Genomic DNA, 15,705 nt, shown 5'->3' with positions numbered 1-15,705 from the left:
TTTCAGCCTCGCTGATCAAACACTGGTTGAATTTGCTGGTGGCAGAACTCCTCTCCAGCTGTCTGTGGGCTTCAGTCCAGTCAAACCTCTAGGCTGACATCAAGCCAGAGATCAGAGCAGATTCGCAATCTGTGTTCACCACACATTGCCTGCTATGTGTGCACAGCTCATAACAGTTATTGCCATATTGATACATGTATTATTAATGATGATCGTTTGCTTTTGTAGTGAAATTAGAAAGAATTATCAAATGAGTTCTTTCAGTCCTGCATTATTTTCTGTGTGTATCCAATATTTCCAAAGTGGGTTTATTTTCGAATTAATAACATGACAGATGATAATGAGACAACTGAATGTGATTTGTTCAGGTGCACGACCTGCACATGACGCATGTTTCCAGGACGTCAACGCAGCAGGAAACGCTTTCGGAAACTGCGGCAAGGACGGGCATGGCAATTACGTCAAGTGTGAAAAAAGGTAAGGAGAATAACCTGAATGAAAGAGGCTGGTGAATATTTCTTTTCTCATTCCCTTCATTTGTAACTATTTTAAACTTGCTTTCATTAAGATAACGGGGGGGGGAGGCTCAGTAATCCGTTCTGCATTGAAAAACTAAACAAGTCACTGTCTGGTAGTCAGAATAATCTGCTGCAGTTTGGGTGCTGACGTAATGAAACAATTAGGAGCAGTCTGAATTCAATTTCTGAAAAACAACAATTCATGAAACTCTTAACCTTGTCTCCCACAGTGATGCCAAATGCGGGAAGATCCAGTGCCACAGTGCTGCCAAAAAGCCGAAGGGCACTAACGCCGTCTCCATCGACACCACTATCCGCACAGATGGCATCGAGGTGAAATGTCGTGGCACATATGTGTACAGCACTCAGGATGGACAGGGGGACCTTCCTGATCCGGGCCTCGTCATGACTGGCACCAAATGTGGAGAGGGCAAGGCAAGCAGATAACACCCACATTAGTCAAGTCAGGAGAAGTAGGAGCATCAATAGTACTGAAATCTTGGATCAAACATATGTCTTTCATGCTCGTGTTCATTTTATCAAAAAAAAAGTCATGCTGAGTTTAATAAGAAGTCTAATATACAGCACTCTGGATCCATATGGAGGACTTATTAATACAAATCTTAAAAATGCTCGTGCTTAAAATGTGCTTAAATTTTAAATAAGTGCCGAATTACCGATTGCAGCTCCTTCAGATCCTCCTGTTTATGCATTTTGGCTTAACCAAATAATTGAATGCCTAGTCATCATCTGACCCATTTGACACACTCCAAAGCACTGCTAACTGTGCATACTAAACATTTAATGTCACTTGTAATTGAGGAGCTCACATAACTCATGATATCTGGAGCTGGCAGAAATGATTTCAGAGACATTAGAAAGGTTATAGTCTGTTCTATGTAATGACACGAAAAATGGATATGAGGCAGATGTGAATTATGAAGACGGGTGATTATTCTTATTAAAGTTAACAGAAACATTATCATGCTGTAAAGTCGGTCACCTCATCAAACTGATCACCCTGTTAAAATTCGTGACTTACAGCATCAAATCATTTATTACAAACATCTTTCCCTCACACACACACACACACACACACACACACACACACACACACACACACACACACACACACACACACACACAAAGAAATTCTCATACTTTTTTACTCACTTTAACCCACAGAACTGTTGAATTCTCTGTTTTAAATGGACAGAAGAGTTAAATTCAATATTTCTTTAACAGCAGCTTTGACAGTAGTGCCATTGCGAGGTAAATATTGATGCACTTGTTCGAATACTTTATATAATTGTTTTCTAAAAACAAATTTTTCAAACAAATCGAAAACGTTTTTTTTTATGTTGAAGATATTTATTTACTGTTTATGAGACGTCAACTCGAGTGGCGTTATGTAACAGTCAAGATTTCCACCACAGGAAAGTCAAGTTTAAGGCTTCTCAGTAAAAAGACAAGCTGCAGACATTTGACAATTTGACAATATGTAAAGTGTTTAGAATGTACTTTATGTGTCAGAATTATCTTATTATAATAATCATTTATAAATTGCTGTGTATAAAAGGAATAAAACAATTCTGGACATGGTGGTTTACGGAAACATTTACCTTCGGAATATAAAATGCACTTTTTGCACCAATTCCATATTTAAAATTTTTTGATTCTATACTGAAAATTAAAGGTTTAATTCTCTCGGCTTTCACTTGACAGCAGATATGAGATTTCACATTAATCTAGATGAGATTATTATATACAGGTAGAAAAAGGAGTAGGACTATTTCTGACATCGTATCACAAACTGACCTTGTCATTTATTAAGCATTTATACTTATTTTTGTCAGGTGATGCATTCTCTCATTCTCTCAGTTTATTCTGTTTGGTATAAATTGAATGTGACACTTGTTTCCATGTTGAAGCTGTAATTAGTGTAATTACTATTATAACCTTTTTGTTTTACTACTTCAGGTGTGCAAGGACCGTAAGTGTCAAAATGCTTCTTTTGGCGAGCTGGAAGCCTGCATTGTCCGCTGCAATGGTCATGGGGTAAGAAATAAAAAGAATCGTTTTTGTAGCTTGTCACTGCTTTTATGTTCCCAGTCTAAAATAAATGGGACTTTACTCCCTCAAACCATGACCATAAACATTAGTATTCATCCTATCTAAACTCTCCTTAACCCTGAGCCAGGCTGAATTTCACACCTCTAAATCCTTTAATACCACCCCAGGGTCACTCACATTTCTGCCCCCACTGGCACTCTTAAAAGGAACATTTTCTTAAATTAATCTGGTGCAGTTTATTTGTTTGTTTTGTGCAAATAGTCGTAAACAGCCCCCAAGCAGCACAGACACCAACCTCCATCTTCTTTAATCCTTTTGCCTTTTTCTCTCTTTCTCCCCCTTTATTTCCATTCTCCCATTTCTTTATTTATCACTTGTTTACTCTGTCAGGTTTTGAAAGGGCAGCCAAACAAGAAAATGCTTGGAAGGTGGATTAGTGACTCAGAAAGCCCTTTCCTATTATTCTTTTGCACTATCAGTTGATTCAGCATTGATCCCGGGGCTTAGAGGTGTGTGAGGTTCACGAGCAAAAATAAACGTTATTGCAGTACTGCAAGCCTTTTTCTCCTTCTTTTCTCCAGATATTAGTATTATATTGAGCATGAAATAGTGTTTGCATAATAAACATTACAATTAGAGCAGAGGGAAAATCAATTTCGGTGCATACCTCGAAATATATTTGCAGTTATCTGGCATTAAAAGTCACTTTAACCATTGGAATGTTCTGTGTGGACTAATACATTGTTTTAAAGAATTATCCTGAAGCAATACAAATGGCTTAGGAACATCTAAAGATGATAAAAGATGAAAAAAACATATACGATGTGGGAACCACCCCATAATCTACCATCAGCTAGCTTGAGGTGAACTAGCTCATCAGAAATGTATTCATCTGCTTTTTAGTTTTATACCTGTACTGGGTTCATACTATCAAAAAATGAGTTTTATATGCAAGTACTAAGAAGGTTTTCTAAATGTAGCACCTGTAAACATTTCCAGTCCCTGAATGAGCTATTGTCTAAGTTTAGAGATTGAGCAGAAAACAGTTAATAGAACCACATCACTTATTTAAGGGTGCTTGCCTATCTCTCTTTTTTCTACAATTGTCACTTGTTCAAGCAAGCAACAGTTTGAAAAAAACATTTTGAATATAAAGCTGGAGAAAGCGATGTTGTTAATGTGTGTCTGACTGTTCTGAGAACATACAGTAGTATACATGAAACACCAGGAGAGCACGTTTCTTTTTGTTTCTAATTTCTTTTTTGGTTTCTTCCTCATGTCTTCTCAGTAATTGTTTTTCCTTGTCACACATGCACATTCAAGATCTGGTTACTCTTCTTTGTGACAATGAACACGAATAAAATAAAATAAAATTGAGCATTATTGGGCAGCACAAATGAAATTGAATTAAATTAAGCCATAAGTGAAAGCAGGAGATTACTATTTGTCCTTCTTTAGTGTAAGGTGCTGTTTTGTATGCAGGTGTGTAACAGCAACAGTAACTGCCACTGTAATCGAGGCTGGGCACCACCCTATTGTGATAAACCAGGGCTGGGAGGCAGCGTGGACAGTGGACCGGTGCAGTATGACAGTGAGCTCATCTTCACTCCCTTCCTCCAGCTACACCTTCTTTTCTCTCAAAAACATGAAGTGTATTTTGTCTTTCTTTGTCAACTACCTTTGGCCGGTTTGATGATCGTAGCTCACACATACACACACATGCACACCCACACATTCACCTTTTATCAAAATGGCACCACCTTTATTGATCTCTATCCTTTTAGTTTTCTCGTCATGACCATCTCAGTTTGATTGTGACCCAGGCTCAGTTCATATATAATGAAGAAAATCTCTCAGTAATCTATAATTCAGTATTTTGTAGCTCTATCTAGCGCTTTCCTCCACTCTATTATTTTTTATCTTTATAGCTCTGCACTTTTCAGTGCAAGTGGTATTTTAATGTCTGACGGCAAATTTTGTGTATTTGCTGTGCGCACTTAGGCCAGGTGGGGCTAGTTGTCGGTCTGCTCTTTGCTTTTCTGGTGCTGCTCCCTGCTGTTCTCATCGCCTTTTTCTGCATCAAAATCAAGACCTCCTATTACCACAAATGGCTCTCACAGAGGGAGAAGAGCAAGGCTAACAACAGGTATGCTATCAGCAGTGCAATAAAAAATGCTTGTATAGAGAAGGAAAAAAGGTTCAGCAATTGAAAAATACATCCTGAAAATGTAAGAGTAATAAAATGATGCTGGATGCTTTGATTTACTTCTGTAGCAGTTGCACAGATGCTTTGTATTAGTATATGCAATTAGCATTACATATGTCTTTATTGGGATGTGACATAATGAAATCTTTTGAAAACTTCTAAAGCATTTCTGAACTATGTCCAATCTCGATCTGTATATTTAATGTAGGAAAAAGCATTGTGTTGCGTCCTGTGGTACCCCAGTTGGATGCAAACTAAATTTCTGGCATGCTTTCTAAAAAAAACTAGTGCACCTCCTTTTATATCTGTATAAGTATCTGATAAGAACAGTTTATCTGTTCAGTACAAAATAAATATTTCATGAACGATTGCATTCCTATAGTCAAGGTGTGTTTTGCCCATATGTTTAGTTAAAACACCACAAATTATGTAGGTGGTTTTCTTACAACTTTTACACACAGGGTTTTAGTGCATCTTTGCACCAGTTTGAAAATGCACTAATAATGAAAGCTGTCAAGGTGTTGAAGTTTGTGACTGTGGCAGGTCTATCCTCAACATTGTAAAATTTTAAAAAGGGTTATGGTTTCAATAAATACATAATGACTAGCTGATGTGATTAACCCATTTCAAGCATAATTGTGCATCATACTTAGCGCAGTGGCTTTTTCCAAATGATTGTATTCTATTGTATTCTAATGAGATTTTACCCAAAAACTTCACTATATTTAAAGAACAAATCCAGTTCTTTTTTGAACAAACTGTCAAAATCATGATATTTAGCTATATTCAATTGTGTATGTTTTTTGTTTGTTTTACTTTTTGTAATTTGCTAAATGTAATGTTCTGTTGCTATTATGTTTTTTACTAGTATACTGGGTGTGTGCCTTAATTGTGAAACAAGGAGTGTAAAATCAGTTAATTTATGCTGCAAATTGTCTGTACTTAGTCATTAGATAGATGGATTACCACTGTATATGATCATAAAAAAATATCATTACATTTGTGCCAAAAGTATTAAACATATTATTAACAAAATTTGGCAAAAAAGTATAAAATAAAATAGACTAAGTAACACTAAGAAACTCTATAACCTTACGTAGAACCCCGCATTCACTAAAGTTTCTTCTTTTCAGGAGCTGTTGAGCCAAATCACATTAGCCAATCAAAATGAAGCACTGTTATGCCTAATAACAAAACACTTCGAAATCATAAACACATTCGGATGCCATGACTGGCAAAAAGAAATTTCTGCCATTGTTTTCAGTTTCAGAATGTTTTTTTCTCATGGTATATTTTGTTAATTTTGTAAAAATTAAGATTACATAAAAGTCGTTAGTCATAAAAATAAGCATATTGTGAATAAAAGCCACTTTGCAGGTTATCATTGCTGTAATGTAATGCTGGTTATAAGTAGTTTTTAAAGATTTTTCTTTCAGCATTATTATCACCGTGGATTTTAGATGTGAGAGAAACAACACCACGTGTTATAGAACAACCAAAGACTTTCTGCCATATTGTTGAAGTTTTGTCCAAGGCACAAACACAGAAGGCAGTATAAATTTGTGATGTTCCCCTGGGAATTATTGGGCTTCTTCTTTCAAGTACTCTTTCAAGCTCTTTCCTAAACACACATCTCTATATAGTTTCTCCTGACAAATAAATAATAGAGTGTCTTCTCTAAGCCTCCATCCCAATGATTATGCCCGTCGGCCCATAGCTAGTGACACAGATGTTGTTTAAACACGGGGTGAGACAAAAGGGAAAAGGGCCACATGAGATCTTTAGCTAACAGAAACAGCTGGATGACTAATAGATGCAACTGAGTTGTTTGTTCCTTATAGTTTTGGATAATATGATTTGCTCTGTGATATGTTGTTAGAAACTGCAGGAAGTAGCATATTTATATTGAAGTGAAATGGCTTTAATTGGTTATATCCACAAAGCCTGGTTGGGAAAGAAGTTGGAAGTTTCACAGTTAACAAAACATTATTATGGAACAATGTCAAACCCCCTGATTCACCCATTTATCAGTCCAAGTATGTTTTTTTTTTTTTTTTACAACAAATGCAGTACATTTACTTTGCACTTTGTACAATTTCAATTCCAAAAAAGTTGGGGGAAATGTAATATGTAAATAAAAGCAGAAGCAGTAATTTGCAAATCTCAAAAACCCATATCGTACTCACAATAGAAAATAGAATTTATATCAAATGTCTAAACTGAGGAAATGTCAAATATTAAGGAAAATACAAGATCATTTGGATTTTGATGGCCGCAGCACATCGCCAAAATAGTTGCGACAGGGCCATGTTTATCACAGTGTAGCATCCCCTCTTGATTTAACAACAGTCTGTATGCATGTGGGAACTGAGAAGACCAGTTTTAGGAGAGGGATGTTATTCTATGTGAGTTCTTTGTTATATTATTTTCATTTTATGATGTGCGAAATGTTTTAAAAACTGTGAAAAGTCTAAACTGCAGGCAGGCCAGTTCAGCACCACAATTTCCCACTTTGCCTCAGTCTATCTTCAATGAGTTTTGGCCCAGAGTAGACTTCAGTATTTCTCATGTGCATATATGACTTCTCATTTGCATGATAGAGCTTTAACAACATTTGTAGATGACAAAGCAAACTGTGTTTCAAAAGCCTTTTCTGTTTAGTATTTGTCCTTGGACCTCTACTTAGTTGTAAAATAAAATCTAATAAAAAAAAAAAACCTCTTCAACATATCTCAGCAGTTGCAGAGTACTCAAAAATGTCCTTCAGATGTACCCATTTCCTGTTTGTAATTTTATTTGAACAGACATGAAAATTCCATGGGGAAGAATGGACACTTAAACTCAGCGTTCCATCTGAAGGTAGTGGGACCATCCAATAAATGCACCAATCTTAAGGTACAGAGATGTCCTTGAATACCTACTTTTCTGTCCAAAATGTAAAATTATCCATGAATGGAGATAATGTAACAGTTGAATATTAAACAAAACTCGCATAGTATTCATTACTTTGTTTTGTATTGCTTTCTGCAGCTACCTCATACTAGTAAGGAAGTGCTCCCTTTGCGGCCAGGCCCTGCTTCCAATGGCACCCAACCAGTCAACATCGTCCGACCCCTCCGGCCAGCCTCTTCCCCCCACCTTCGTGATGTCAAAGCAACTCGGCCTCCTCCTCCCATCAGCAAAACCCTGGAGGGAGCCAAGTGCAGTCCCACTGCTGCCAAACTCAGCCCTCCTAAGAAACCCCTGCCCCTCAACCCCACCCGCAGCCCACTGGTAAAATCCACAGTCCTCACACCTTCTCTGTTATTTGTAGAGACAGATAAGCACTTTGGTAGAAACACCCAGAGATTACTTTTCCACTTGTGTAGTAAGATAGAGTTGAGCTTTATTAGCTCCAGCTCTACTTTAGCATGTTCAGCTTATCTGAGGATCATCAAGGCCTTTATGAATTGTACCAGATGAACAAAAGCAAGGAAAATCTGTGCAGGGCAAACGTTGGTGATAAAAGCTCATCACATCAGAAAAGCTTGTTACACTAGTGCAGCCATGATTGATGAGTTGTTAAGGCTGGTGGGTTGTTTTATAGTTAAATGGCTTGATCTGATTTGCATCTCTTATAATTAAGAATGCTAGAGAAAGCAGATGCAGGTTTTTGTGGCTGCATTAGTATGCTTTTTCTGTTGTGCTGTTTATGTCCCAGTTGCTAAGCAGTATGACACTGATCAAGATGGTGCACAGGTCGCAGGATATACAGTAATTTAGTACAATTATTGGTGCAGTAATTTGTTACATTTTTTCGCCCTTCTCTTTTTGTTTTTACCTCTAATCCCAGATGGCATCAGAGATTAAGACGAAGCCTTCACCCACACCTCCACTGAGACCTCTTCCTTTGAGCCCCAGTCGTGGAGCCCAGGCCAAACCTTCAAGTGGAACCAGGGGGTTGCTGGTAATAATGCCCCCTGCGGTGGGCCCCAAGCCTGTGGGCAAGGTCACCGCCATTCCTCCTCTCAAAGCACTCAGGTGAGAATGCTACAGTGCAGCATACCGGAGTTAATGGATATTTTTTGGGGTGTTTTGGGAATCTGTTTTAGCAGTTAAGTACTCCACATGCCAAAGTCTTAAGTCTCAGCAATCTAGAGCAATGGAATTCAATTAAAATTCCTTGTTTGCAAATGTACATGGCAGTGACAACAGCTGTCTTTTGATGCATAAACATTAATGATTGTTTATGAATTTAAAAAAGACATCTATTTTAATTGCTTATGTATTGTTAGACAGTGGCACTTCACATAATGTATAGTTCTCTGTCCACCCGAAATTTAACAGTCAGTAGAAGTAAAACAGAGTACATGTGTGTGAATGAGAGGGAGGGCAGTGGAGTGATGCGGTTGCAGGGAGAAAAGGTAAAGAAGGTGGAGGACTTCAGGTACCTAGGGTAAACAGTGCAAAGTAATGGAGAGTGTGTTAGAGAAGTGAGAAGAAAAGAGGGCAGGCAGGGTGGAGTGGGTGGAGAAGAGTGGCAGGAGTGATTTGTGATAGAAGAGTATATGCGAGAGTGAAAGGGAAAGTTTATAGGACTGTGATGAGACCTGCGATGTTGTATGGTTTAGAGACAGTGACATTGAGTAAAAGACAGGAGGTGGAGCTGGAGGTAGCAGAGCTGAAGATGTTGAGGTTTTCGTTGGGAGTGACGACGATGGACAGGATTAGAAATTAGTTTATTAGAGGGGCAGCGCATGTAGGACGTTTTGGAGACAAGGTGAGGGAAGCGAGATTGAGATTGTTTGGACATGTGCAGAGGAGGGACATGGGGTATGTCAGTAGAAAAATGCTGAGGATGGAGCCACCAGGGGGAAGGAAAAGAGCAAGGCCAAAGAGGAGGTTTATGGATGTGGTGAGGAAAGACATGCAGGTAGTTGATTTGAAAGGGGCAGATGAAGAAGACAGGGGGGTATGGAGACGGATGATCTGCTGTGGTGGCCCCTAATAAGAGAAGCCGAAAGAAGAAGACTCAGAATCAGCTGTGCTACAGGAATTCTACACGTTTTTCTGTATCAGTCCACTAAAATAAATTTCTGGATCCACATCTAGATCATATTTCTCCAGCTGTCATATTTCTCCAGCTGATGACCCCCTGCTCAAATTAAGTTAATACAGTGTATTCGGGAAAAGTGTTCACAGTGCTTAACTTTTTCCACATTTTGTTATGTCACAGCCTTATTCCAAAATTGGTCAATTAAATTTTTTCTTTAAAAAAACAAAAATCCATAATGATAACGTGAAAGTAGTTTGTTTGAAATCTTTAAAAATTGATAAAAAATTAAAAAACAAAACAAAATCGCATGTACATAAGTATTCAAAGCTTTCGCTCAATCATTTATTGAAGCACCTTTGGCATCAATTACAGCGTTAAGTATTTTTGAGATTTTTATGATGCTACAAGCTTGGCACACCTATTTTGGGGCAGTTTCTTCCATCTCAAGCTTAGTACACAGCCATTTTCAGATCTCTCCAGAGATGTTTAATCGGATTCAAGTCTGGGCTCTGGCTGGGCCACTCAATGACATTCACAAAGTCGTCCCGTAGCCATTACTTCGTTATCTTGGCTGTGTGCTTAGGGTCATTAACGTGTCGAAAGATAACCCGCCCCAGTCTGAGGTCCAGAGCGCTCTGGAGCAGGTTTTCCTTAAGGATGTCGCTGTACATTGCTGCTTTCATCTTTCCCTTGATCCTGACTAGTCTCCCAGTTTCTGCTGCTGAAACATCCCCACAGCATGATGCTACCACTACCATGCTTCACTGTAGGGATGGTATTGGAAAGGTGATGAGCAGTGCCTGGTTTCTTCCAGACATGACGCTTGGCATTCAGGCCAAAGATTTAAAATTTTGTTTCTCATGGTCTGAGAGTCCTTCAGGTGCCTTTTGGAAAACTCAAGTTGGGCTGTCATGTGCCTCTTACTAAGGGTTGCCTTCCGTCTGGCCACTCTACCATACAGGCTGATTGGTGGAGTGTTGCAGAGATCATTATTCTTCTGGAAGGTTCTCCTCTCTCCACAGAGACATGCTGGAGCTCTTTCAGAGTGACCATCAGGTACTTGGTCTCCTCCCTGACTAAGGCCCTTCACCCCCGATCGCTCAGTTTGTCCAGGAGGTTGCTCTAGGAAGAATCTTGGCCGTTTCAGACTTCTTCCAGGTTACTGTGCCCATTGGGACCTTCAATGCTGCAGAAATTTTTCTGTACCCTTTCCCAGATCTGTGCCTCGATACAATCCTGTCTCTTAGGTCTACAGACAATTTGTTGAACTTCATGGCTTGGTTTGTGCTCTGACATGCACTGTTAACTGTGGGACCTTATAGAGACAAGTGTGTGCCTTTCCAAACATGTCCAGTCAGCTGAATTTACCACAGGTGGACTCCAATCAAGTTGTAAAAACATCTCAAGTATAATGAGTGGAAACAGGATGCAACTGAGCTAAATTTTGAATCACTAATTGGCCAAATGCAGCCTAAAAAAAAGTCTTACGCTCTTATTCACATTTGTAAAAACGTGTGATTAACCAGTGTATTGACTAAAGTGTGTATATCAGCAAACACAGATGCTTCCCTCCTTTTATCCTTGTTTATATTTTAACACAAGTAGAAATAAAAACATCACTGGAGTGTACTTATACGTGCCTCCTGCAGAATTTGTCATACAGAAAGTGGCACACGTTCATTTAATTTTGTCGTTTGCTGATATGTGGCAGCCATCACACAGTGTCTGTAACTTAAAGTACGGTGCCTGTCAAATGTCTGGAAACACCTAATGTTTTATCATTTTTGGGACACATATGCATATACCTTTTGTTTATATGCAACAAACTAGGTAACGGTATGGTAAAGTTTATTTCCATTGAAAAATCATCCCTTAGCATCAATTACAGCTTTATGCACTCTTGGAATCTAGACACTTTGTTTCCGTTAAGCTTCAGCCTCTTCCCTAATACCCTTCTACCCAAAGGTGTTATTCACTAGTTGCATATATCTTTCTGACCTTGCAATCCAGTGCATTCCACATCATTTTAATAGAATTTAGGTGTGGTGACTGGGCAGGCCATTCCATTTCATGCTTGCCCTATAAATAACACTTACAGAGCTTGGATGCTTGGGGTCATTGTCTTGTTGTGTGGTGAAGGTGGTTCCAATTAGCTGCAGTCTAGATGGAATTGCATGGCATTGATGTATAGAATATTAGCCATGTTGGTTCAGTGTTGCTTTCACCTGGAAAAAGTCTCAAGGCTTCCCTGTTCCAAAACAACCCCAAACCGTTAAGCTTCCACCTCCATGTTTGACTGTGAGTATGAAGCAGTTTGGTAACATCTTTTCTGTCTTATATAAGTTCTTCTGTTAGAGCCAAAAATTTTGACTCATCTGTCCACAGGACTTTCTTCCAGTCATTTGTTGTGCAATTCTTGTGTTTTTCCACAAGTTTGTTGAATAGGAACAAAAGGAACATGCATGTGTATCATAAGCGATAAAAAAGTAGTTGTTTGCAAACTTTTGACAGGCACTATATATATTTATATCTTACTCTTGTTCCTTGCTCTATTTTTTTTAATGCAAAACAGAAACTTATCCGGGAAGTGTATCGTTTTTAAAGCTTACAGAACCTGGGTGAAAATGTAGGAGTTTGAGTAATTTCCCGCTATTTATTTAATATTCTTTCACCGCACCGAAACTTTACTGAATAGGTTCGGATAACTCGAAAGCCAATGCTTTATCATAATCCTGATGTAAGTCTGTTATCTTTGAACACAAAAGCAGCCGACATTAAGTAAAAAGAAACATCGACGCCCCCCATTCAAACCTTCAGCCGATCTTTTATCTTTCCCCATGTCCATCGATACAATCCTCCGAGCTCAGTCACCACTGCATATAGAGCTTAAGCACATAGATAAGACTGCTTTATGTCTCCCCGTGGAGACTGAAGCTTTGTGCTGAAGCTGCCCTTTCGCACAGAAGGAGCACTCCTTCCCTACCTGCACCCAAAACCTTAGCCGCTAGAAAAGAAATTGAAAAGGAAATCTCCTATCAGTGCAAAAGGCAGTGACTCCATCAACACTATGCAATGAAATATGAATTAGGCTGTGAAGCAGCCACAGCTATTCATGATCAGCAGAACCATGAACCGGAAAAATCAACCACACGCTGTGAGAACAGGATTTTATTTTGATAAGCTTGTTGGGACATCCATTTTGTGTTCAGGCAATTTTTTTTATTATGTGCGGCAGTACATACAGTGCATGATTATTATTTTTTTCCCTTTGTTGACATGGGAATAAACAGGACGAGAGTGTAAAGAATAGCTTGGTTGAGTTCAGACAAATTCGAGGTCAGCATTTGAAAGATGCACAATAATCGTGTCCTTCACCTCTGTGGTGCATCATAAAATGTCAATAGCGAATGAAGAAAAGAAATCCGGAGAGTGGGCTTACATTTTAAATCTTTTATAAAGCAAATACACAGGAGTGGGCTTTTCCCCCCACAGTGGCTCTAGAAACAAAAGATTTCATTTACATAAAAAAAGCACAGTAAATTATCCATGTCGTGAAATCGGTAACAATTATATTTACTTTTACAGTTTCATTTAATTTAATTGAAATGTATTTATATACAGTAGTGCTTCTCACAAAGCAGCAGTTTATAAAAGTACATTTTAAGAAAACATTTTATTGATATGTTTTGGTTCTCTCTCTCGCAGACCTGTTCCAGGACCCAAACTAAACACAGTGTCGCAGTCCCCTTTCCGAAAATGACCTTCAGAGGATCAACTTTAGAGACATCAGCCAGCCTATTTGCACTATATAAAGGCCTTTATTGGGAGATTCGTGATTTTGTGGAAAAACAGGGGACAAATGTACGGTGCTAAGGCCGGGACCTTCTAGGCCTCGCTTATTTAAGCCTGAGTACAATCCAGCCCAGTGTCCGAGGGCACCGGATTTTGCATGGATCAAAATGCAGATTTAGACAAGATGCTTCTTATGGGGCATCACATTGCCAAATCCTTAATTATTATTATAATTTTTCTTTTTTTTTTTTTTTACTTTACAATTTCCTTGTACGAAGTGTTGTGTTATTGCCATTGTCGTGTTTACATGTTTTGTATTACTGTTATTAATTGTGTGTTCATTTTGCCAAAGAATTTATGTTTGAATGTCAATCTAATGTGTACTTTGCTGTATTTTTTTGCATTTGTTATATAAAATGCACCATTATGTTTTTTTTTTTATTATTATTATTAAAACTGTTTTGTTGCATTTGCTTATGATTTATTTAGATTTGGTTAAAGAAATTAGAAAGTACAAAGCACATGTTGGAGACTGAGATATTAATTCATTAACAGCAGGGATGTCTATTAAGCAGTGAAGCAGAACAAGTATCAAACAATGATTGTCCTGAACACACACACACACACACACACACACACAAAAAAAAAACCCCACATTCACACGAACGCAGGCATGCTGTTCCAAACAGAACCCCAGCTTCAACTCCTCAGAGGAAACAAACAGATAAGAATAACTGAGCACGTGCCGAGCACCGGGGGCTGTGCCTCACACAAACTTTCCATAATGGATTCCAGCGAATATAAAATGAAATTTCTACAAGCCGTCATCTTATCTCTCCGGAGAGTAATGTATTTGGAGAGCACGAGACTTCGGAGTGGTCGGGTGGGACAGCTCGCTATGGGCACGCACAGGAGAGATTTATTGACACCGACATTTTCCAAGCCATTACCAAGACGCCCAAACAGGCCCCAAGGCAGGACACTGTGTTAGTGCTGTGATCTAAGTGAAATATGGGCTGTTTGTTGAGATGCCGGATACTAATCGTAATATACAAGAAATTTGATTCAGGAAGACGTGCTAGGAAGTGTCTCTTCATAAAAAGTCAAGCTAGCTAAATAGATACGTGTGGACGCTTTCCAGACAGCGGTATGGCGGCATTAAAGGTAAAGGGTGTGGAACATTAGTCAGGCCAGTGCACAAGCTTTTGATCTACCAACCGCAACTAAGCTGCTGCATATCGTTTATTCTAGGATTTATATCTTTTATGCAAGTGAGGGGTCAGTAAACACTTTTATTACATTTCTAGACTATAGACCAAGTCCAGTCATAGGGCTAAAGTTAGGTATACAGTACATTGTTTAGCATTCATTTGTAAGCAATACAGCTATAAATCCTGGACTTTTAGGTAAAGTTATAAGTTAAAGATGATTTTAATTCTCCCGGTAACATGTACTAATTCAGATTTGGTGACTGGACCATCCTTAATGCATGAACAAGATCTTTTACTCTATACAGATCCACATACAATAAAATGCACAAAAGTCCTTTCAGTAACCAAAATTCTATTTTTAATTGAAAAGAGTTTTGCATCAAAACCAGCTAACGTTGTGTTTAATTATTTCTCGTTTGATACCTAAATATAAAGAAGAAATAGTTCAGTTTATCTGAGCATTATGCTGAAATAAGGCATACCTCAGATCACCTCACCATTTCCCCCCAGGCCTTGAATATTGAATCTTTTTATCTGTTTCGAAATGCAGAGAAATTTTTAATGGGATATTTTTTACAGCACAATTTTACACCATATATCTCTCTCTCCATCTGTGTAGTCTGTGTCTTGCCACTGATCTGAGACCAGTTGCACTTATTAGAAATGAACCTGCCAAAAAAAGATATAATATGGCTATAAAAAAGCAGTTCAATAACAGCACACGTTTTAAAGTGTGCATGAAGCAGAAGCTGTTGTCTGTGTTTTTGGGGAGAGTTTGGCTCCCTGCTGGGCGTTGTGCTCAGAAATGGGCAGCTGAGGGGATGACTAAAAGGTACTGAGCACCAGGAGGTGCAATCCTTCTGTTCTGAT

The 15,705-nt window shown here is 38.6% G+C and overlaps 1 protein-coding gene across 1 annotated transcript in view; it reads left to right on the top strand.

The window, feature by feature from the left end:
- The window catches only part of adam19a (ADAM metallopeptidase domain 19a), an 80,853-nt gene extending 66,760 nt beyond the window's left edge, over window positions 1-14,093 (top strand). Inside the window, exons 15-23 of the mRNA XM_083541262.1 lie at window positions 369-477; window positions 749-953; window positions 2,499-2,576; window positions 4,074-4,182; window positions 4,593-4,737; window positions 7,602-7,692; window positions 7,828-8,070; window positions 8,630-8,817; window positions 13,538-14,093. Of these exons, the coding sequence (XP_083397388.1) occupies window positions 369-477; window positions 749-953; window positions 2,499-2,576; window positions 4,074-4,182; window positions 4,593-4,737; window positions 7,602-7,692; window positions 7,828-8,070; window positions 8,630-8,817; window positions 13,538-13,592 (1,223 nt within the window). The 3' untranslated portion in view covers window positions 13,593-14,093. The remainder of the gene's footprint in view (window positions 1-368; window positions 478-748; window positions 954-2,498; window positions 2,577-4,073; window positions 4,183-4,592; window positions 4,738-7,601; window positions 7,693-7,827; window positions 8,071-8,629; window positions 8,818-13,537) is intronic.
- The last annotated feature ends 1,612 nt before the right edge of the window (window positions 14,094-15,705 follow it).

The sequence above is a fragment of the Silurus aristotelis genome (assembly GCF_946808225.1).
Source record: "Silurus aristotelis genome assembly, chromosome: 5".
Classification (NCBI taxonomy): domain Eukaryota; kingdom Metazoa; phylum Chordata; class Actinopteri; order Siluriformes; family Siluridae; genus Silurus; species Silurus aristotelis.
This window is presented reverse-complemented; position numbering and strand designations above follow the sequence as displayed.